The following is a 25,284-nucleotide window of genomic DNA, read 5'->3' as shown; positions in this document are numbered from 1 at the left end:
GCTGCCGCTACGTAAGAAAGTTGCATGTTGGGACTAGAACTTTACCAACGTTTAGACATAGCGTTGTTGTTGCAACTCACTTTAGTTGCTGCAGCCTTTTTCGCTTTAATGCTTAACAACAAAAAACGAAAAAAAGGCGACGAAAGAAAAAAATCCATGTTGTAGGTTAGGGAATGGGCAAAAAATTGCGAATAGTTGCATGCATTTAATAATGCCGTACGTTACAGACGATATTTTTGATATTTGCTTTTAATCTTAAGTTGCTATTAATTTTTAAGGATTTTTAATTATCAGCTTTTTCGAGCTAGACAAATTATCGAAAACGTATCCATACCATATCCGCTGGTTTTCAACCTCTACAAAGAAGTGTGGAATTATCCGAGCAAAAAGTTTTTATGAGAACATTACCCCTGGGAACTGAGGTAACGAAGTTAAGGCTCCTTTACAGAGTTTACAAATAAATAGTACATGCAGAAACGCAACTGCCTTGGCAAATGAGATTAGAGAAAAAATTTCAGGATTATTTTTGTCGTGAAGGGCAGTTTTCTTCGCAAAATAACCTTCTAAGAGTCCTTCCTTTGAGTATTTATATAAAGATGTAAATATTTAAAAACTACTTAATAAACACTTACTTACCATAGATTGTACTATAATATTGTTATGAAAAATCACACATGCAGCATGTTGTAAAATTACCATAAGTTTTGTTCTTTATTTCTCAGGCTTGCTGAGTTCACAAGATATTTCTCAGATAGCAGCACATTATCTTTCATTATTATACCAGTCTATTAGTTGCTTGATTTGTTCACCCTATGGTCAGTTTGTTTGATGTAATAATGCAAATGGTGATGTAGAAATTGCAAAAAACACTTTTTAATATTATAAAAAATTTTCACTTAAATAAATTGACAGACACAAAATAATACTTTTGTGTATCAATAAAATATTTAACAATTTTTTCAAATAAACTATGATAAGATACTCTTTAATGCAGTCGATTTTCAACGTTAAACGAATGTAGATTATGTTTGTTAGAAAAAGGTTGCAACGCCTCTTGATTACATTGTGGATGTCATCGACACGAGGAATCAGTGACGTCGTCAAAAATAACTGAGTTACTTGAAGAAAATGATATCCTTTTAGAAAATAAACTGATGTTTCAACAAGATGCTGCATAACTAAATTATGCTGCTATCGTTCGTCATTTTTTGAACGACTTATTTCCTGAACGATAGATTAGCCGGAGAGGTACCGTAGAATGGCCTGCAAGATCTCTCGATCTTGGCGCTTTGGATTTTTTTATGGAGTCATCTAAAAAGAAGTCTTTGCCACAAAGCCTGACTCCCTTAAAGATCTCTAAAAGAGAATTGTTAACGAATGTCTGTTAGTAATGTCCGAAATGTTCGCTAATGTGCGCAGACGTTTTGAACAACAATTGTATTGTTGTATGGACGTCAACGTAGGTCATTTTCAATATTTAATAAAATAGGTGTTTAGTATTTTTATTTTTTAAATTTGAAATAGGGTTTATTTTTTATCCACATTTATTCATATTTCTTGAAAACGAATTGATAAAATAAAAAAAATTAAAATAGGACTATGTAGTGAATAAAATTACCTTTCAAGGTAACACTCGACCTGTGTTCCCATTTAAGAAAATTGACATGGAAACTCTGGGGGTGAGTAGTGATAGTAGAAATGATAGTGAGTCAGAGAAATGCAATTTCTATCAATAAATGTTCCCCTCAAGATTAAATTTGATGTGTTCGGTTATTTTTTGCTAAACAATTTATTTTTTAAGATTTTTAGGGTGAACTGTTTTGTCTCGGACACCCTGTAAAAACGAAGCTATATTTATTATAGCTATATTATATATATTTAGCTCTAAATGAGCTAAATATATACAATAAAACTAAAAACAATATTAATGTACCTCACCACCTAAAAAAGCCCAATGAGATTAATAATTTCTTTATAGATTCTGTAAATGCTTTAACGCTAAATGTGAATAATAATTCTACTGCTAGTGGCCAAGAAAGCCGAACAAACAATGTTTTCCAATTTTTGCCTTTTACTGAGACAGATGTGTTACGTGCTGTATCTAGCCTAAAGTCAAACGCCTGCGGTTTTGATAACATATCACCTAACATGATTAAACTCTGCTGTCCTGTAATTGTACCGATTTTTACTCATATTTTTAATGAAATCATTAAACATTATATGTTTCCTCTCAAGTGGAAAATATCTGTAGTTCTTCCCTTGCCTAAAAACAAAAATGTAGAGAGTTTTTCTGATTTACGACCTATTAGTTTGTTGTGTGTCTTTTCAAAAATTCTAGAAAAATTAATTTACCTCCAAGTGTCTGCACATTTCAACAAACACTCTTTATTTAGCTCTACGCAATCGGGATTCCGTCAAGGGTACAGTACAGCTTCAATTCTACTCAAAGTGATGGACGACATTTTTAAGGCTGCGGATAGGGGTGAGACTACAGCGCTTGTTCTTCTTGACTATAGCAAGGCTTTCGACACGCTTGATCACAGACTATTATGTGCCAAACTGAGGTCTTTTGGTTTTTCTCCCGAAACCGTTGAATTTTTTAAAAGTTATTTAATGGGACGGTCTCAGTTTGTAAAGATTGATGGAGTGGGATCTGATCTTAAATTGCTTACTAAGGGTGTGCCACAAGGGTCTATTCTTGGACCCCTATTATTTGTCATTTTTACCGCTGATTTAGACTCTGTGATTGGCGATGACTGCTCTGGCAATCGATATGCTGACGATACCCAAATCTCTAAAAGTTTTTCTAAATCTGAGAGTCATGCGGCCATCAGTCAACTGAATCAATGCCTGGAAAGAGTGGCAAATTATTCAAAAAATAACGGTTTAAAGCTCAATCCTTCTAAATCAGCTGTTATATACTTTGGTCCTAATCACAAATGGGCAGCAGAAAGTTTGGTAGTCCAGATTTCCCAGAGCATTATTCCAACAGTACACGAATCTAATAACCTCGGTGTAATAATGGATTCTGGTCTTAAATTTCGATCACAGGTGGCAAAAGTAGTGCAAAGGTCTTATATGTCATTACGCAATTTATACAAGAGGAAAAGCGTTCTTAGTACTCATCTTAAAAAGACTTTGTGTGAGTCCTTGGTACTCTCGCATACTACCTACTGTAACTTTGTATATGGACCTTCACTTGACTTAATATCAAAAAAGAGATTACAACGCATTCAAAATTCTTGTATTCGCTTTATCTATAATTTGAGAACAAGAGATCATGTAAGATACAAGTTGCCAGAATTAAATTGGCTAAGTATTCAGGACCGCGAAACTCTTCATTTTGCATGTTTTCTCTAAAGAATAATAATGACGGGTATTCCTGATTATCTAAGGGTTCAGATGACGTACAGATCCTCTACACATGATCGGATTACACGCCATAATAATCTCTTAAATGTGCCAAAGCATCGAACAGCCATGTTTCAGCACAGTTTCTCGTTTTTGGCTTCCAAGTGCTATAACACTTTAATATGTAACAAATTTGAAAATCTCAGTTCATCGGGTTTTAAAACTCGACTAAAGGGCTTCTTGCTGGGTAAATATAAATAAGAATAAAACTTCTAAACTGTTTAAGAAGCATTATTATTTTTCTCGCGTATAAGTAGTAGGTATCTTTATAAGTATTTTTTCACCTGTTTTTCCCTTAAAATTAATATTGTAACATAGTAGTTTTTAATTAATGCTGAATTATACATTTGACTGTTATTATTTAGAATTTAATGTATTTAGTTAGATGTTTGCCGATATTTTATGCAATATTGTAATTATGTAATATTTGATTTTTGTATGCTCGGTTAAGCAAACAGCCATGGCTGCCCTTCGCCGAGCCTAATAAAAAGACGTTTATTATTATTATTATTATTATTATTATTTGATTCTCAATACTTTCTATATGTAAAAACTTCTAAATATAAAATTATGATCCTTTTACCATAAAAACTCCTCGCAGGTACAGTTTCAAACGGTTGTTAAGTTTTCTTACACAGACATTCCTTATACTTTTAGATATCCACTCGGTAGTCAATAAATTCTAAAAGTAGTGAAGTGAAATAGTGTTATAGACAACTTTTTTATTTTCGTTTTTTAAGTCCTTCCTTTTTTAAGTCCAATTATTATATAAAGGTCCTATTAGATCTATGCGTCACACAATTCGACTCTGTTCTAAGCTATCTTCGAGTGTATAGAAAATGAGTGGCTGTAGCATTCTTATAAATTTGACAAGTTGGTAAGTGAAATCTAGATCGTAGATATTGGGAGTTTTTCTGAAACAAGCGATTTTATTTATTTCAGATTTAGAATTTACAAGCAGAAAATTTTATTTGTAGGTCTGTATTGTCCTTCCTTTACTGATAAAAATTCATTTTTAGATTTATTTAGACCATATTTAAGGCTTTTGTATCATACTTTTTTTTGCTGTTAATTTTGACACAGATTTTTTAAGTAGTTCCTCACTTTTTTGAGTATATTCTACGTTCAATTTGACACTACATAAATATAAAATAAAATATTTAAAATATAAAAAATTTAATAATATATTAAAGTTTTATGTTCCTAATAAATTTCATTGAGTTGTAATTAAAAATCCAAGTTTAAAATCAAATTATGTACCTTTAAATACCGGAGCGCCATAAAGCTCTATTTTAGTACTCCATTTTCGAACAGAACCTTCACATCTATATACGGCGTTTGGTTTTGATTTCTTATCTTGTATTCAAATACAATTTTAAAATGTAATAACATTTTTTAATTCTGAAGCTGATCCAAGAAAATTCTATTAATATAGTTTTTAATATAGCAGTACTCTTGTATGTAATGTAATATTGTTAATTGTATGTAAATGAAAGAAATATTTTTTGTTATATAATCAACACGAGAATATTTATTCTCGCACCTATTTTTAAGTGAGTATGAATTATGGTTAAAAATACAAATTAAAGTCGATAGATCTAAAAATAAATAGTATTCAAATAAATATAAATTAAAAAAAATTTTAAATCAAAATTAAATTGATAGTCGGATAAAAAGTATAATCTTTAACAAGGATTCAAAATTCTATATCCATAAAGCTTGGTTTGCATTTCCTTGGTTTTCTGTAAAATATATTTTGCGAGTATCAATGAATAGTATTTAATAATAAATAGCATTTAATATCAAAACTCCTAAAAAAGGGTTCTTAGTAACTTAATTACAAAATCAAAAGGTATTCCTGATAAATAGCCAAGAAAAATAGTCATTTTATATTTTAATTGCGTTCAGACCCCCTTAATGCTTTAATCTTCCTAAAGTTTCTTTCTGGTTAGGCAGTGGTTTTTAAGAGGATTTATTTTGTATAGGGAGACGCCCGCGTGTTTTATAATGGGGTACATAGAATTTATGGCGGATAAAGAACATTTTCGGAGGTTAGGGGGCGTAAACTACATTTAGCTATGAATCAGACTAAAAGAAAAAGTCCAGTCGTCACTTTCCTAGCTTTTATTTCCAATTTGATATATGATATTGCCATTTCCTGCTTGTTGGGATGTGCTCCGAATCAATTTAGCGAAAAGGTCTTGTTATCCCCTTTTCAGCGCCTTCTGTTTTGATATATTTGATAATATTTTGTACGGCCTGGTCCCCTAAAAATATTTTTTTTGTTGAATTGATGATATAACTTTGGTTGCTTATTTATTATAGCTAAGTCTTTTTAAAAAAATCTTAGACTGCATGCAGCGAATAGACATTGAAAAGCTTTAGCGCTTCGTTAAAGCACTTTCTATTATGCAAATCGACACAAGACAAGCATTTATGGCTTCTAAATTATGACCGTCCATGGTTCTGCAAATGCACCGTAGTTGTCCGAATCTAAATCAATAGGTCACGAAAGTACAACATAATTAATACAAGTTCAGATATTGCGAACATTTGTATGTCGATGGCCTGCTCTATTTATCTTGACAGGGCAATCCAATTCAGTTCCTGCGCCCAAGTGGGTTAGATTTTTAATAAGGGAACTAGGTAGATAATATAATACTTCATGTCATTCAATTTGTTATTTAAATATGTACCAAAAATAAGAAAGCATGTTTTAACAATCAGTTTAGAAATATATAATTAATTTAATTCTGTAACACCATTTTTCCAATAAACTATTTATTTAGGATTATGGGTTAAGAAGCTATGAACATAATAAATTCTATTTCGTATACAATTTGTACAATTTATTGTCTACCCGTACCTGGTAGTCTGTCCCATCCACTTGGAAATTAACTACAAGTCAATTCATCAGCGCTTGTAAGTCAAGTATTTGGTATTAGAAATTCTCGATCAACTCTCTCCTCAGTTATATGAAGGAACTAATCTAGAAAATTGCAGTTTAAAAAAGCCACTAGTTTAAAAGCAATAATTGTAAAAATTTGAAATAACTAAAGTAATATCAGTTTAATAAATAAATTTAAGAATTAAAAGACAGTAAAGTAGATCATGTATAATCAACTTGGCCATGAATGAGACATGAAGAAAAAGACAAAGTTAAAACTTGGCTGGTCAGATTATTAGAAGTTGTTAAACAAATTTCTTTAAAAATTCAACTCAATGCAGATGTTTATTGAAACTTAAAAAATTGCAATTTATATAAAAAAAAACAAATCTCAATAAAAAAAAGTGACAAGAATTGCACGGAAACTTTAACCTATTAGTATCCAAAATAATCACATAACTGACCATTTAAGGACATATTAAATAACGATTTTAAAGAAAATTACTTATAATGACAAATAATAACATAATTAAATTAGTCTGTCCAATTTGCATTCATCGTGAAAATAAAATTATCTTGCATGAAATAAATTTTTAATTTTAGATGTGCCCATAGAAAAAAAGCAAGGAGATGCTAAATGAGTGATCTCGGAAGCCGTTTTTCTCCAATCAATATATCAGGAAATATTTTCTTTAGCAACTGCCGTGTTGCAAATGCTTTATGACGAGGACCTCCGTTTTACTAAAATATCAGAATTTATTTATGGTAATGTTAGTCGTTCTCCAAAATTTTCATTACCCTTGGGTTGATGGTATTCGCCAGCAGGTCAAGATGAGTATCTCTATTTAAATTTTTGTTCTGTATGAACCTCGTGGTAGATCCTTCAATTTATGTCGAAATATTAATGACAATTTTGTCGATTTACAGTTTTGTCATTCAGAAAAAATGTTCAAAAAAAAATTGTCTTACAAGAGAACGTAAGAAGGTGGAGTATTTAGAAATATTTCAAACTTTATAAAGCGGACATTATTATTAATTCGTAAAGAATTTCTATCGAACCGGTTTACCGGAATTTTGCTACTAATTGCCAAATTTTTCGATCATATGCACATACATGAATATCTGTATGCATCTCATTAATTAAAGTTCCCGTTACTCTAGCATATTGTTTTTATAAAATACATTTAATAATTTCTACTTTCTTTTTATATGTACTTGTCTGCATTTACTGCAATAAAATAACAATTTATAATTTTATCGAAAGGAAATAGAATCTAAGATATAGTCAAAGTCAAAGTTAAATATCGCTTTATTATTACCTAATATTAACATGTTTTTAACAAAGCTAAGAAATTGAAAATAAAAGACTACAAACTACAGAGTCAAAAAGTAAAAACGAAAAAAAAATTAGTATACAAATTGTTGTTCAAATTTTTGTACCATCACTTAGGAAGAATTCTGCAACAGAGTAATAAGTCTTAGCAGCCAGCAATCTCTTTAACTGTCTTTTGAAAATTCTAAAAGCAAAGTTAGGTTTTTAATCAAGAAGGGGAGAAGATTTTTTGTTAAAGATGAAGTAGGTCAAGGAAGGCGTTAAATCATCTGATTTCTCCTTGGATATTGGGTACTCCTGACCTGATGAACTTTTCTCTGTACATACAGTGTGGTGACTTTAACTGGAATAAATTCAGTTAAAACTAATCAAATTTTATCTCGCAAAATTCCTGAGACCCGTCGATTTTTGTTTATTTTTTTTTCAAATAGAAAGCCACTTTTTTTAAACTCTCATTGAAAAGAGTGCATTTTCCTGATTAAATTGCCCTATTTACTTATTTTTTATAGAGTTTGTGGCAGACCAATTAATAGCAACTTAATATACTAAGAGGCCTTAATGAGCTTTGCATATTAACTATTAACTAGAGTTGCCCTTTAAATATTTTCTTAACCTACAAAAAAACCACATAGTTCTCATTTAAGAGGTTGCAGCTATATTCCATAAATTCAGAAACTAAGTCCTTAAAAGGTAGACTATTGCGACATTGGCAGTTTACGTCATACTTTTTTAGTGGTATATTTACAATGCAAGTAAAATTCTTACCCATTATAACATTATTACTTAGAACCAATAGTAGATTGACGCTTGGATTTTGTTTTACTTGAAGATTTTTAGGGTCTTTTGTTTTATTGTTTTAAGTTCATTAAGATACATATCATAGGACTACTTCAATATATCTATTGTTATAACCATGTCGTTGCTAAGTTTGGATATTTCTTCGTATTCTCGTTGAGCTTCCTATGATTCAAATTTTGTTCCATTAGTTGTTGGAGTAGATCTACATACATTTTTTAAAGCACTTTAAATTAAAGTTTTACATTGTGTATGTATTTATTTTGCCTTATCAGTTCAGATGGTAGTTTGTCTTATAACGTACTATCCAGATGAAATATTTTACCGAAGAATATTTTGTTATTAAAAATATTTTTTTTTGCTTACCAATCTAAAATAGGAGGTTCAGTAAAATCTTTCTTATTTAATAGCATGGCGACACTTAATTTTAGATAAATTATTAGAAATAAAATAAGCGTAACTTTAAACAAATTTTAATTGACTTCATACACGATGCAGTGCTACCACAAACTATAATACTATAATATGCCAAAGGACCTTACATAATGTTAACTCTCTTACAAATATTCATCTGAGAATCGTAGATCAAATGCCTTCATTTGAAATAAGCAAAAACGTTGTTAATTTCTTCGTCACGACAAATAAAAGATCTGAAAATATTGGTAGTGTGAAATCTAGCAACACTTCTGTCACATTGCCTGAAATTTCTCATAATCAAGCAAAAAACTATCAATAATTCGAACACCATCTAACAATATCAATTCAAACTAGGGTTCAAAGAAATTAGTTATTTGTTGTCAAAATATTCGTGGCCTTCGTACAAAGATGATCGAGTTACTCACATAAGATATTATTATATTACAGACATAACATATATGCCTGTAATATATGAGTAATAATGAGATCATAGTGTTTACTAAATCTTGGCTGAATGGTTCATTCCTTAATTCTCAGCTATTGGGACCGTACGTATTTAGAGCTAGAAAATAAAGATGTATCATCACACATGCCACTTGAGGGGGAAATAGAGGTAAATGGGCCCCCGCTATTATACTTAAAGTTATTATAAAGAAATTTGTACATATATGTCTACATATATCCGCAGATTTTTTTTAAATGTTCATATTTAAGCCGTAGTCCTTCCTGAACTGTTTTCGTTGGGTCACTTAGTATATAAGTAAGAATAGGCATATGAATTATATTAGCAAGATTTATTTTTTCTGGACATCTCTGAACTATCTGACCCGTTCAAATATTTGAAATAAGTATTTTTTGATATTACTAAGGGGACTAATCATTGTTCTGTTCAAATGGCCACATTGTAAAGTCAAAAATGAACAAAAAAAATTACTTAATGAGATATGAACATTTTATAACAAAAATCTGCAAACAAAAAAGATGAAATGCTCTGCTTAAATTCATAAAATATCAATAATTAACAAGAAATTTCTAATAATTAATTTTCTTGTTTTTATGTTATGTTTAAAAAGACTAATATTAAACTCAATTACATTTTAAAACTAAAGCTAATTTTAATTTAAATCACACATGCAGTGTAAAAAGCCAGTATTACAGTAAAATCCAAAACAATCCTATTATAATTTTAAACCTAATAGCATACATATTTTATATATTATAGTAGTAAACAGTAATTTAAAATTATTATTTACTTTAAAAACATAGTGAATATTGGCTATAAATTCCTCACATAAACTGTGAATAATTATAGACAAATAAACCATATTAATAACTAACTGTATATCATTCAATGAAGCAAAATTAAAATTGTCTGCCGCTAATATTAGCCCATGATTTACCGTTGATGCTCATAAATTAATTTACTTTAATAAATCCTTCAAAAGTCAAATAGTTAAACTAAAAAGTTCGTCTAGGTAAGTTATACCTATTGTGTAACTTTCTAACAAAAAGGCCGAAATAGTTCCTGGCGCAATTACCAAAAATAAGCAATAGAGCGATCTGCTCTCATTCCATTTCAAGTCCAACTCATTCGATTTACTGATTTGCAAGTAGATAGTGTACATACTTGAAAGTTTAATTGGAAACCGAGAAATTTTGTGATTGAACTTAAGCAGTGGGATTTTGGATTAATCTTGGTCAATTCGACTTTTGCAATTTTTATTTCTTTCAAAAAAAAAACCTTAAGAACGTATAATGTTTTAAGTGTTAATTTGTAAATACTAAGTTTTTATAATATTTGTTTGATTATTGAAAAGAATCCTGCTGATAAACAATTTTTTTATTAGATTTTTTCTTCTTCAATTATTAATACTCTTTAAAACTTACATTTAGTTATTTCCTTTAAATCTCATTCTGACAATTGTAATTTTTTGAAACAAGCTTTTGTTAAGTTACTGACAAAACATTATTATTTTTCGACTTATTAATTATACTTTTAACCTATTTCAAATTCATTTTTCCAATCTTTCGCTTTAGTAAGAAGTATACAAAAAAATTTTAAGGAGTTACTAATAGATATAAATGAGTGGGACATTATAAATATAGATGTAATAGTTCTTTCAGAAACCTTTTGAGTTGATCTCAATAGGTATGAAATTGAGGGTTTTGACATTTTTTATAATGAATCTCTGTTTATTAAAAATGGTGGTGTTATCATGTATATGAAATAAAATCTTCTGTATTGTACTATAAAAATAAATGATTTTTCTTTTGGTATTATAGGTGCTTATAGACCACCCTCTACAAACCTAAATTTATTTTTAACAGAGCTCGAAAATCACAGGTTTTTAAATAAAAAAAAATATGTTTGATGTTTTTATAGGCAATCTCAATATTAATATACTGGAAGAAATATATATTAGTGTAACAGGTATTTAAAGATTATGATGCTAAATGATTATGTATCATGCATTAATGAAGCAACAAGAATAACTTATAAGACTTTAACGGCATTAGATCAGATTTTTATAAAAACGAAGCAACTGGATTTAAGAAGGAAAGATATGTACCGCTTATATTTCAAACAAATTTAATTGATTATTTTGGATTATCTATAAAAAATGTAACAAAACAAATTTCCAATTCTAACACCGTACATAAAAAGATTAACATAAATTATATATATTTGATAAATGGCCTTTTCAATGAACTATGGGAGAAAGTACTAACAAAAAATAATTATATTATTATATATTAAGATTCTGTAGAATCTTAATACTATTTTAAAGACAGGATTATATTCTTATTAAGAAAACATACAAAAATAACAATAATAAAAAGCAAAAAAATGGAAACGCAAGCCATGGGTAACACAAGGAATTATTAGCTCTATTATAGAAAGAAATCGTTCGAAACATTTTTAAAATACAAAATAACAGCATTGACAATGAAATACAAAACTTATAGAAATAATCTAAATAAATTAATCAAATCTACTAAAACTGATTATTTTAAGTCAAAATTAGATAAATCCAAAAATGATTACAAAAATAATAAGATAATAATTGTTGAACTTAAGATTAGCAACATATTTAACGATTTCTTTTTACATATTGGGACAAATCTTCAAAATGACATTAGAAAAGATAAACGTTACAAATCGAAAAGTAAGCTAAACCCCTATTCCTTATTTTTATTCCCAGTACAAAACACTAAACTTATAATGCATATAAAATGTTTAAAAAATAATTAAGTTAATAAAGAAATAAAGATAAAATTTCAACAAGTTTAATAAAAAAAATACACATTCATATTTTAAAAGCCACTATGTCATTTAATAAATTTATCTTTTATGTCATCCAATTTACCTTTGGACTGGAAAATGTCAATTGTGACCTCTGTATTCAAATCAGATAACCGCTATGAAACTACTAATTATAAAACAATCTCTGTTATAAATGATTTTGCAAAGATATTTGAAAAGCGCCTATATTTTAGGATAATGAACTTTTTGAACAAAAATAAAATTTTACACGATAGGCATTACGGATTTAGAAATAGAAAAATTACTGAAAATGTAATATATGATTTAGTTAATAGTATTAATATTAATTTACAAAATTAGAAAAAAAATTTGGTGGTTTTTATGGATCTTCCTAAAGCCTATGACACTGTCAATCAAGCTGAGGTGGGTCCCACCAAGATCTATGATTGGCTTAACAATAGCCTTTTATGACTAAATTATAAAAAAACTTATTTTATGACTTTTAAGTCTGATGCTGAGTAAATAGAGTGAAACGGTATTTATTTCTCAAACAATATTGATACAAAATTAGATATTTTTAATACAAATATATTAAATTTAATAAATAAACACGCTCCACTTTAACAAAAATTAGTTAAAGAGAAAAATTTTATGCCCTGGATAACTGATAACATAAAACTTTTAATGCGTTTAAGGGATAAGATACACAAGAAATATTTAAAAAACAAAACTTTGGGTAACTTAGAATATTATAGACAGTTAAGAAATTTTACAAAACATGCTATTACACAGGAGAAAACTACTTATTTTAACCAATTTTCTTCAGAAAAAGGAAAAGATTTATGGGACAATGCTAAAAAATTAAATATATCATCATAAGACAGTTGAAATTCCCAATGAATTATGTGATCCAGAATAGATTTGCAACCTTTTTTCATCTACTTTTCAAGCATCTAACTCTGCGGCAGATGACAAAATCTTTTTTTATCGTTGAAATGTCCATCCCAATGTTAATATCAAACTAAATTAGCTAAATAACGCTTATAGACGAGAATTCCCTGTTTAGGATTCTGAATCATATATCCACTGGGGCAATTGGCGATGATGGTATATCAGTGAGGGATATTAAACTTTGCTTGCTATACTGAATTCCACCCTTATTAAATATAATAAATTTCTGTATTTTAGAAAGTTATTTTCCATTTTCATGGAAAAAAGCAATCGTGAAACCGCTAGCTAAAAATACGAATCCTAAAGGACTAAAGGATCTAAGACCGATCAGTATTCTTTCGGTAGTTTCTAAACTTCTTGAAAAACATATTAATAAACAATTGTACGACTTCCTAAACACATCAAATTTTATTCCATCGTGCCAGTCAGGATTCCGATCTGGTTACAGCACCTCTACTTGTTTAGTTAATCTTTTAAATAATGTTCGTCACAGTAAAGATAAGAAACTAATAACTTGCCTGGCATTTCTTGATTTCAGCAAAGCATTCTGTAATGGTTCAATCATGTAAGGTTCAAAAGGTGTCAAAAGAAACAACCTCATGTTTTGCATACGTATATTGTACCTTGACTATCTATCACTAGGCAGCCTAGATACCCCCAATTGGTGTTACAAAAGAATATTGCTTACAATGCAGTATTAATAATTGACACACATTAATCAGTTACCTAATAGTAATTTATAGAATATATAGAGTGATTTAGATTTAGATAACTAACTTGCACTACAATTCGATTCGATACGATTAGCCACAATACGCTATTAGCCCAGCTTCATTACTATGGACTTTCTGATAGTTCTGTAAAATTTTTCGAACAATATTTAATAGATAGATCCTTTTGTGTGGAAATTGTGAGAGATTTTCAAAGCGTTCGATCTGAATTTGTACCAATCGCCACAGGTGTGCCTCAAGGCTCAATTTTGGGCCCTCTGTTGTTTTTCATATATGTTGCAGATATGAGCAATTCTATTGAAAACTCGAAAATTCAACAATATGCTGATGATTCTCAAATATACACTTCATTTTCTTTAGATGATGTAAACGAAAATATTGACAAATTTAACACGGATTTGAATAATTTAAAAAAATTCTCTGATGATGATAATTTAAAACTAAACTCCTCTAAATCCTGTAGGCTATTTTTTAATGCTAAATATCAAATTGAAAGAATTAGGCAATTATTTGTTCCACAAATAGATAGTATGCCTTTGGCCTCAGTTTCAGAGGTGAAAAATTTGGGTATACTTTTTGATGATTCGCTAACATTTCAAGCACATATTCATAATAAATTAAAAATTGCTTATATACGATAGAAAAAACTTAATTATTGTAAAAAATGGCTACCATCCAAAATAAAGTATTAATTATGTGACAGTTTAATATTATCGCTATTCGACTATGGTGATGTGGTTTATGGTTCATCTTTGACCATGCAATTAGCACACCAAATACATAAAATACGAAACAATTGTATGCGTTTTTCTTACAATATTCTTCCAAAAATATCCTTAATATGAGTTACCGTAGAAAACTTAATTTTTATACTTTTTTTACATGGAATCTTAAAAACTGGACAACCCTTATACCTTGCAGCGTTATTTAATCCATTTTTACATCTAGTCCAGGTAGTAGGGCTTTTGATCTTGCAAAAGGTGGGGTAGAAGTTATTTTGGACTATGTTAGTTACGGGTAGACTGTGACCAAAAATACAAAATTTCGACCTTGGGGGAAGACCGCGCGCGTCGCCATCTTGGATTACACATATAAAAAAAGGATTTTTGGTATTATCTCCGTAATGGTTAATTTTACGACAAAGTATGACATAAACAAAATTAAAGAAAACAAAATTTCCCACATTTTATGTATTTACACTTTTTTTATGCCTCTGATATACAAAGATTTACACGGACACAAACATGAAGTTCTTTAAAAAAATACTTCAAACAACCATTTTTTAGTTTTAAAAAATATGTTTTTAGCTATTTCAGTAATTTTGTTACCCTTGTTAAAAGAGGTGATGTTTTTTCGCTATCGTTGATAGTAAAATGTCATATTTAATTACATATCTCTCACGAAATTGAAACAATACTCAGTTTGCAATGCAAACTGAAAGCTTATTTCCACACCACCATGAGGTAAAGCTAATCGGCGCGTTTTTTTTACCGTGGTGTCCCCTGTAGGCCTACTCCACATATTTCACTTTTCATTTACGTTTCAGTTTCTCTTTTAGATGGTCACGGTTAATTTATGTCTTCATCCTGAATTTCATCATCTAAGTCATTACCAGTTCTTTGGATAATTGGGTTCTCAATTGATAATAGTTTCTCATCCTCGTCCTCGCTGTCGATGAGAACCTCTGTGGCATTGTCGCATGTCTGACCATTATAGAATCTACACATAATAGAGCAATTCAGTCCAGCTTTTTTGCAGCTACATGCTCCTCCGCACCCTTTTTTACAATGACATGAAATAATTTGTAATAATATTTCTGGAGCTCATTCCTCTGTCATAGTTACGGAAGAAAAACCATTTGCACCAGGTTTCCATCCCCAGTCGTCTGCCTTTTTTTGGATTCCATACTATTGAACTTGATGGTATGTTCTAAATGAATGATACCGTGCGGCGTTCCTAGTTAGAGGGAGAGAAGAAAGATTAAATCTATTTTTTGTGGATGATCATATAAAAAATTTGTATCGAAGTTCTTCTAGGGTCTCTTTTTCCATGTCACCGCCATACAAAGCGACAAGAAACTGTGCTCCTCTTTCCTCAATACATGCTGGTGTTGCGTCATGTTGTTTAAAGACGTCAATGATGCCAGTGAGTTTGGGGTATTTTTGAATAATTGATAAAAATTTCAGTTTTCCTTGGTTAAAAAGGGTCGATGTTGTGTCACAGCCATTAAACGCATGAAGGAAGAGAATGTCCTCAGCTGCCTCTTTTTGTTGTAAGCCCTTTGCAGAGTACACTCTTTCAGGGTTTTTACTTCTCCCAGGTTTGCAAAAGAAAATGTTGTCTAGATGTGGCGACATCAACGCTGTTAGTAGAACTAAAAGATCCACGTCTTCTCCGATGATGAAAGCTGCATCAAATGTTGATCCTAAGGAAATTGCTGTATTCACAATCATAACTTCAGCCTGCTTAACTGTAATAGTAGTTTCTTTAAATTTTTTTGTCAACATCGAAATCAGGCGAAGTTTGTTGCTTTCATTGTCTAAAAAATCGTTCTTGCGAAACTTGAACCAACACTAATTCGTCAAAAATAACATCGACAGTTGTTTGCCTCTTTGATCGGCGGCGGCGTAGTTGTTCTGCTGCCTTTGTACTTTTTTGGCGACCTTCCGGATATCCATCAAAAACAACGACTGCATTGGAACCATAGTGATTTTTTACATACTGAATATATTTTTCGCATATTGACTTAAAACAATCATTACGATGCCATAGAACTTTATGTAACAGATATCCTCCATCAACAACATTGATTTTGTTATGTCCGAGATAGACACTTTCGGTACATTGCGTAAATGCAGAATATAACGATGATTTCGTACCTTTACGCATTCCGTCTTCTGAGAAAAGTGACAGAGGAAATGGAGAAAGCTGAAATTTAAGGTAATTCTTCAACTCGTCGTCAGATTTCTTCGTAATGCACATTCTCTGGAATAATATTAGTGGGTTTATAGGAACTGTTTCCTCGCCGACTTTTATGCTACTATTAACCGCTATTAATGAAGTAATTTTATCCTTGCGTTTGAATTTAGTTGCCTCGAAATTTTCACACATTTTAATAATGTTGAACATTCGATCAGTACCTATTTCTCTAGATAAATGGCAGTTTATGTTTTCGTCTCCAACAAGGCCAGTGTTAAATTGTTAAATTGTGTTACCTTGTATTGACTTAGTTTTAAATATATGTAGTAGTGCAAGGCGCAAATAACATAATATATTTGCCTATTTGCACTTATGGTATATAATTAATTGAACTTTGTACTTTGTAAAATTAAAAAACCCCGTTTATAAATACGAAAAATCTCGTGTCCGTCTAACTCTTTATATATTAAACGTACAAAAAAACTGTTAATACATAAAATATAAGAAATTTTATTGTAGTTAACTTTGCTTAGAACATATTTTGTTGTAAGGTGAACAATTACGGAGATAATGTTAAAAGATGACGGCGCGCGCGGTTTTCCCTCAAGGTCGAAAATTTGGATTTTTGAAGAGGGTCTACTCATAAATAATATATTTCTAAATAATTCCTACCCCACCTTTTGGACGCCAAAGACCTTTTTTTGTACCTATTTAGCTGTCTAATCAGCATCATACAAGATTTGGTAATAAATACAGGGTACCTCAACATCGCACTGCAGCTTTTCAGAAATCTTTTACATTTATAGGAATTAAATTGTGGAATAATTTACCAGATGAAGTAAACGAATTTACTTATAAAAGATTCCTAAAATACGCTAAGCAATTTCTTATTAATGAGCAAAAATAACCTATATTTCTTCCAAACCATGCGTGCTGTGCTGTTGTCAGATTTTCTCGCAAAAATAAAATAAGTTAGGATGTCCTGTAAAATAATTATATTTACTGTTAGCTGCCCTTGTTTTGTCTCGCGCACGCCTTTCGCCCTTTTTTTTCTGCCATTTGCTGTTCCATTGAAAATCTTATTGACTTACATAGTATATAGTTGTAAAATTGATATTGATCAAATATATCAATCAATCAAATATATATATATAATATAAAGCCTATATGTATATGTCTAAAATATATAAAGCCCCAATTTAAGATACTGAATCATATAGGAATGTGCTTATAATACAACTATTAAAAAAATATCATTTACTCAAGACACTGTTCTAAAAATTATATTTAGAAAACCATACAAATTCTCACCGTACGATTTATATACTAGTCTCAATATTTGAATGTTACAAACCTTTATATTCACTCAGCACTTAATTATGTCAATAAACTTACATGTCCAATTGGTAAAAACTCTAGTGTGTACAAAAAATATGATTGTTCATTTTAAACCCACAAACGTTACTCACAAATTTATGCCTACTAAGGTCCAGTTCCTTTTAATAAACTGCGTGTCAACTTAAAGGAATATGTTACTAATCCGAAAATCTTTAGGACTAAATCGAAATAGTTTCTATTAAAAAATCAAACATATGTTGTAGCATTATTTTAAAACTATACTAAACTAAGATCTCAAATCTTGTGAAAGTTTCTGCCAGTTTGCCTCGTCGCCATGTTCGCCACATCTTCACCTTTATTATTTATTATTAATATTATTATTATATCATAGTATGTATGTGCCATCTATTGGGAGAGGTAGTTTGTAAAAATTCCTTTGTAGAAATATTTACTTAATTTTTGAAATAAATTTGAATTTGAGTTACAATGTCTCTCCAAACACAACAATGCAACTTTTTCAAAACTTTTTAATCCATCAATAAAAAGTTTCCATTTTCTCTTATGTTCCAACTTGGAAAGACATTACAAGCCGACAACCTCGCTTTTGTACTTGTGACGACACCCAATCCGGGAGCGAGAGGGGTTGGTGGGAAGCGAGGTCCGAAGAAAGAAAGTGTGAGACACATAGAGAAAATAAGAAGAGGGAGAGTCTCCGGTCCCATACTAATAATGGGCACAGCGTTCGATCGCAGCGACCCCCTTATTAAGTTAGGAACTACAGCATTTGATTTTATCGATAAAACAGCGACCTACATTACCAAGCAAAAAAGGGCGGGATATTCAAATGATCGTGAACTGTTTATTTTAAGAAAATCGTTCATATTCTGTTTAAAAATACTTTTCTCATATTTTAGCTAATTTTAATCACTTAATCAATACTTTTATCGATATCTCAATGTAAATAGTATACTAATTGTTCGAATCCAACATTATAAACGAAAACCTAATTAACTGATGGTTAACTTGTAATTCAATAGAATTTTATAATAATAAAGAATTAGTTTTTTATTTTTAATGTTGATGGATATGAGCAAGAGTTAACTATTTCTATAGAGATATCGATAAAAGTATTAACAAAGTGATAGAATTTTGTTAAAATATAAGAAAAGTACTTTTAAACAAAATATTAACGTTTTTTTCTTGAATGTCAATCAAAAAATCTAAATTTGACTTTTTGGCGTTAAATTAAATTAAAAAATAAGCATTGAGGTATCATTTTTCGTCGCACTAAACTGTTAAAAATGCAAAGTAAAATATAAACTGAATGGTTTTATAAAAGATAATAAAAACAGAAGATTTTACCTTTTTTATTGCGCGTAATAAGGACATAAAAACACAATCGATAGGTACACAAAAACAATTTATTTATTTTTTTTACAAGTATGCAGTTGACCAGTTAACTGAGCATACATACATTTATTCATATTGATTACATTCAACTATTTGAAGTAGTTTCTCAAGGAAACAAAGAAGGCAAAAACTTTAATTATTTTAAAAATGCCAACTTGATATTACATTTTACAAAGTTTAGTAATGACGTGAAAAAGGAACAAAGAAAACTTAAATCTAGAAAAAACTTAATATTGAAAAAGTAAATTGCATTTGGTTTGCCAGTCTTAATGAAAATCTTGTCGGTAGCCACCAAACAAAAAATTAAATGCATATAATAATAAAACAAAAAAAATATATGTATTTAGACTGCAAGTCAAAAAATAACATACACAGAAAGCTTAAATCTAGAAAAAAAAAATAAATTTAACACGAAATATTAGACTTTTTTAGTTTAAAAATTAATTTTGTAGAAAAACCAGAATCACGAAGTTTAAACCATTTCAAAAATGTTTTAACCTGTATTATGATTATAATAATATCCTTAAATGTTATACTATAAGAAAAGAAAAACAAACATATATTATATAAATGTAGAAATAAATAATTTTACTAATTTTTGGTTTTTCCTATTAAAATAATGCCAGGAGGATAAAAAATAAAAAACACTGAAGGGACTAGAAACAAGATAAAGAAGTTAGCAAAAAGAAATATTATTTTTTTAGTTTCAGTAATTTTTTTCATCCTATTTTTCTTTAAGCCGTTTTCAGTCAGTTTGTCAAATAGGTGTACTATCTTAATGCAAAGGTTAAGGTAACAAAACCTGAAAAATACATATTCTAATAGGTAGCAAAAAAGTATCAATAAAAAAGAATCAAACTTATAAACTTACAAACCTTAAAAATACTACAAATCAAAAATAAAAACACAAAAAACTTAAACCTAAACAAAAATCTTTTAAGTTATCTGCAATTTAAAATTTAAATTATTAAACACTTAAGAAATAAAAATACAAAATCCTTAAAAACTAGAAATCAACAACCATTAAATCACAGATAGTTTATTTTTCATGACTTAATTCACTAACTTAAGAACTATATAAGAACAGCTAAAAATGCTTAACATTATAAAAAAAGGAACAAATAAGGCAGGCCGTGCATTAAGGATTTAATTTTAATTTATTTTATGTTTAGTATAATAGAAGACTTCATATTTCGATCATTTTGGTCGCCTGTCAAAAACCCAGCTTTCCAGATGTCAGACAATGCCATCCACCTGCTATTTACATTGTTTGACAGGTGAAAACTGGCCTTTTGACAGGTGACCAAAATGATAGGAATATGACTTTTACTATATCAAAGACTTTTTCATAAATGTCTAATTTTTCTCATTTTTTTTTCATCAAGAGCCTTTTGTTTCTCCAATTTAAGATTTCTATATATGTCATCATAAAATTTTTTTATTATAAGCTCTATGGAGAAATCTAGTAATTTATTGTGAATCATGTCCTTGTGTTCAGCACAACTAAACCAATTAAAATCTAGATGACTCTTTAAAATGAGTTTAATCTTTTTTCTTAAATGGGAAATGTATCCATACTTGGGTAAAATAGAAATAACACAGTCATGAATTTTAGCTAAATAGTAGCTTACATCTTTGGATACGTAGGTCAGTCTTTTTTTTGTGTCTGTGTATTCTTTAAACGATACAAATAAATGTTGGGGTTCAACTGTGTCCGACAGCAAATTTTCTACACATTGTTGACATTCTGTAAGAAGTCTAAATTTTTTTTCCCTTAGGGTCCATGTATGTCTTTTAACTGACACATTGGCAAATGAGCTTTGGAAAAATGAAACCACTGCCGGATCCAAGTGCTGTTCTAGTTCTCTAAATATTCTGGTTTTCGAGAATTCATAGGCGGTTTTAATTTTATCGTTGGAGTTTTTTAACCTGTGTTTTAATTTGTAGATTGTGTTGTTTTGTGATTTATTAATAAAATATAGCTTTCTTTTTCTCGGTGTAAGATTTTTTGATCTTGTTTCCCCCAAATCAGCTAAGAAGTTTTTTCTGGAACGAGTTTTGGACTGGCAAGGTTTGGCATCGGATTTAAATTTTCTTTTAAGATTAGTGGTTTCAGCAGAACTACTAGGCAACTCTAAAATTTCTCTAGCTTGATATAAAGGAGGACTTTGAAATGGATCAGTCGCTTCATGTGAATTTATTGCTGGTAAGTTTACGGGAGGCAAATGCTGGGTATTGTTAAAATCAATACTGATGGGTTCATTATCGACAAAAGAATCAATTTCAAAACTTTGAGAAGTAGATCGTAATGATGGTATTGCAAATTTAAGTAAACGATTTTTATATGTATTTGAAAATTGATTTTCATTAAAATGATCTTGACATAAATAGCACTGTTTTTCTGTATATTCTAAATTTAAGATTTTGAACCATTTATGTCTTCTCTCTATGTCTTTGACCGGGAACTGAAAGAATGATTTATTTTTGTAAGTAGGTTCAACAATGGGAAAAAAGTATTTATTTTTGCAGTTAAAAACCATGCACTTACGAACATATGTGCCAGGATCCTTGGTGTCAGACATTTTTTTTTGTTTTTAATTGAACCCCAACATTTAAAGCAAAAGAAAAAAACAAAAAATGCTACATACCACTTAAAGTGTTAGGATATCGATCAATTTTGCTACCTATTACATATTTGATAATAATTAGTGAAATTTAATATGCCTATAGGCTTAAAACATTTTTACACCTTGTCCTATGTTGAATTTTAAGAAGCAGCTGATGTGTTGCCTCATGGCCTATGTATATTTGTTAATTTCTAAATTCCCACTAAATCTAGAACATAAAGATAAAAAATACAATAACTTTTTAACTATCAACAATTGGATATCAACATATTTTATGTAGATGGTTATGTTATTATTTTCATTCTAAATGACCTCCTTCTTCTCCACCTTAAGTTTGATTGTTGACTTTTGGGACACACCCTGTATACAGGGCCATTCTTTATATTATGTATTTTCCCACCCCCCTAACTTTTTTAGACCACCCTGAAAAAAAACATAGTATAGGGAAAAGTTGCAGGGTCAACATTTAATTTTGGCAAAATATTGTTTTATGTATGCAGGGTGTTGCAAAAAGTTAAAAAAATTTTTTTTTGTTTAAATAAAAGTTACTTTTTCCTGACTTCAAAAATATATGCATTCTTAATATTTAGTTTAACAGTTTTTAAAATATTAAAGTTTATGATTTGGCTGCTTTGCATTTTATACACTAGCATTATAATAATGCATATTGTCGCAATTGTTTTATTGCCAGGAAATTGCTTTGAAATAAGAGGGGGTGGAAAAATATAAGAAAAGCCCTGTACAATTCTACATATCACACAAAGTTTAAATATATAGTGTAAATAAACATCATAGGTACCCACATATTATGCTGGTACATAAACATACATGTAAATGTATGTATAATCTACGACTTTATAATAGTGAGTCCATGCACCAAATAAAACAATATAAAATAAAATAACTAAAATAAAAGTTGGTCAACTCTAACTTTTGAGCTTATTTTAAGTGAAAATCGATTTGAGCATCATCAATTTCAGCCTATAACCCTACTTTTTTATAAAGTTGTTTTTTATGGTTTTTCTATGTGAAAACTATTTACATACTGAAAATGGGTGTTTTTTTTTAATTTATTTACAGTATGTGTCGATTAGGCCTCTTTTTAGTCCGTAATCAATCATTTTATTAGCAGGCCACACTAAAGTTATTTTATTTTGCTGTATGAACTCATAAAAATTATTTAAATAAAATGGCCTTATTAGTTCTTAATTATATTATATTATTTGTGTGCATGAACCTACCATAATAAGTAACATGATACAGAAAATGTTCAAAAGAGCATCAAATACCACATTTACAAAACAAAAAATGAATTAAGTGAATATTTACCTTGCCTTCTCCCCAAGTCTCCAAGTTGCTTGTCTTCTACTAATTTTGCTATCATGTTTGGCTTTTTCCCTATTTTATGACTCCATAGTTGAAGTTTAAGGTCCTTAATTCTATGTTAATAGGTACCTTGGTAAAACCTTATACCTAGGTAAACATAATCAAATTTAAATTAAAGATTAAATCAGGGAATAAGGAACACATTCAAAATATTAATATTTGTTGATAATAATTGTTTTTCTGTAATTTCGGGACTAAAAGTACACTTTTTGTCCCGCACATTTATACAATACTAGATAAATAACTGACTGAAAAATTGATTACAAAATAATAGATTGAAATTTATATTTATGCCATGTTTGTATTTGATAAGCAATATTTAAATAAAAAATGCATGCAACTACTTTTACCAAAAATAAAACTTCATAATTCATGTTCCTGAAGTGGAAAATTTCTTATTAGCTCAATATTTAATTCAAAAAGTTAAAATTCTAATAGGCACATTAACAAAACAATTTTGCAATAGCTAACCTGAATTCACATGATGAGATATTTCAGTAGGATCATCAATAGCTGTTTGAAGAGGTTTGCTATCATACGAAGGTTGGTAGGTTGGTTCTGTAGGTTGCTTCGGTCTTGCTTCTGTAGGATGATGTTGTTGCTCCTCTAATCTATTATAAATATAATTTGCTATTTTAATCTGTGTGTATAATATATAATATAAATGGCATGTAATAAATAACACCTAACATAATGAAATTACAAAAAAAATAGCATATAAAACCCTGGACCAAAGTGTCTTTTAATCCCTTAGCAAATTGCAGTTCTCGCTTTGCTCATGCTGCAATCTTTTTGCATCGCGAAAAGTATAACTTTGGTCCTTTAGTTTAAATACCGAGTAAGTGAGTATAAGTAAATGTAGGTATATAGTATTGCCAATTCTGAGCTATTGAAATAAAAGAAAACCAACAAATCATTATAGTATTTAGCCTAAAAATAAAATAGAGTATTTTCATGTTTTGGATGGCCTATCATGGTGTATGGGACTTTGAAATTTTATTTGTGGTTACCTAAGTGTTTTTATTTATATTTTCGGATTTAAAAGGACATTTGCAGTCCTTTGCCACCTTTCAAAGAGCAGGAGACATAGTTTTAAAATAAAGGACGGTTGGCAACCCTAATAGGTAATATCTTTGCTTTTGCTTACCTTCATCGACTTACTAAAGCAATGCCTAATGCCAACCAGAACTGCCAGAACGGTAGAGCCGAGGACGTAGAGCATTCAAAAATTTAAAAAAAGTGAACTAATCACCCACTTAACCACGCTAACAAACACAATCATTTCGCATAGAGTAAATGAAAGTATATTTAATTTTATTTATTTAATATTCATTTCTCTATGTCATGGCGTCAAATCGTTTCTCGTTTTTATTTCTCTGTTTGGAACTTCGGCACTTCGGCTTTCTTCTCCATTTCCGATCTTTATAATCAGCTGTTTCCGACATTTCCGTCACCTGTCACCTCTTTTAGTTCAGCTGAGACGCTGGCGCCTCATGCGCAAGTTAGATGCGCAAAAAACTAAGTGGCGAAATGCGCGTATGATTTTGGGACTCTCCTTATTCTTATTTTCTCTATGGTGAGACAGAACGACTCAAGACACCGGCGCATACGCATATATTTTAAATTTCCTTTTAATTTTACGTTAATTTCTATTACCCAATATTAAGTAACTAGTTATATCTAAGGCCGATGTTCTTTGTACAGTTTACTTACATCGAATATATTCATTTGTTTTGTCAAGCTAAGTGTTTGACTGGTCCTTCAAATTACCGCAAATCACAACAATATTTTGGTCCAATCGAGCGGATGTCGAA

At 29.9% G+C, this 25,284-nt stretch overlaps 1 protein-coding gene across 3 annotated transcripts; it reads right to left on the bottom strand.

Annotated features, from left to right (window-relative positions):
- Positions 1-20,168: 20,168 nt before the first annotated feature.
- Positions 20,169-25,059, bottom strand: LOC126733939 (uncharacterized). Of its 3 annotated transcripts, none has more exons than XM_050437426.1 (4): positions 24,618-25,059; positions 23,942-24,081; positions 23,414-23,557; positions 20,169-22,292 (listed from the first exon to the last, which is right to left on the bottom strand). In XM_050437426.1, the coding sequence occupies exon 4, from the start codon at positions 22,037-22,039 to the stop codon at positions 20,804-20,806; it is 1,236 nt and encodes a 411-aa protein (XP_050293383.1). In that variant the 5' UTR covers positions 22,040-22,292; positions 23,414-23,557; positions 23,942-24,081; positions 24,618-25,059; the 3' UTR covers positions 20,169-20,803. The 3 variants fall into 3 exon arrangements, with proteins under 3 accessions (XP_050293383.1, XP_050293385.1, XP_050293384.1); XM_050437428.1 differs by having other exon boundaries at positions 24,632-25,059; XM_050437427.1 differs by having other exon boundaries at positions 20,169-23,557.
- Between the last annotated feature and the right edge of the window lie 225 nt (positions 25,060-25,284).

The sequence above is a fragment of the Anthonomus grandis genome, chromosome 3 (genome assembly GCF_022605725.1).
Source record: "Anthonomus grandis grandis chromosome 3, icAntGran1.3, whole genome shotgun sequence".
NCBI classification, from domain to species: Eukaryota; Metazoa; Arthropoda; class Insecta; order Coleoptera; family Curculionidae; genus Anthonomus; species Anthonomus grandis.
This window is presented reverse-complemented; position numbering and strand designations above follow the sequence as displayed.

Excerpts from the sequence above, each read along its gene's own strand:
- LOC126733939 (XM_050437427.1), bottom strand. The coding sequence starts at position 22,039 with ATGTCTGACACCAAGGATCCTGGCACATATGTTCGTAAGTGCATGGTT.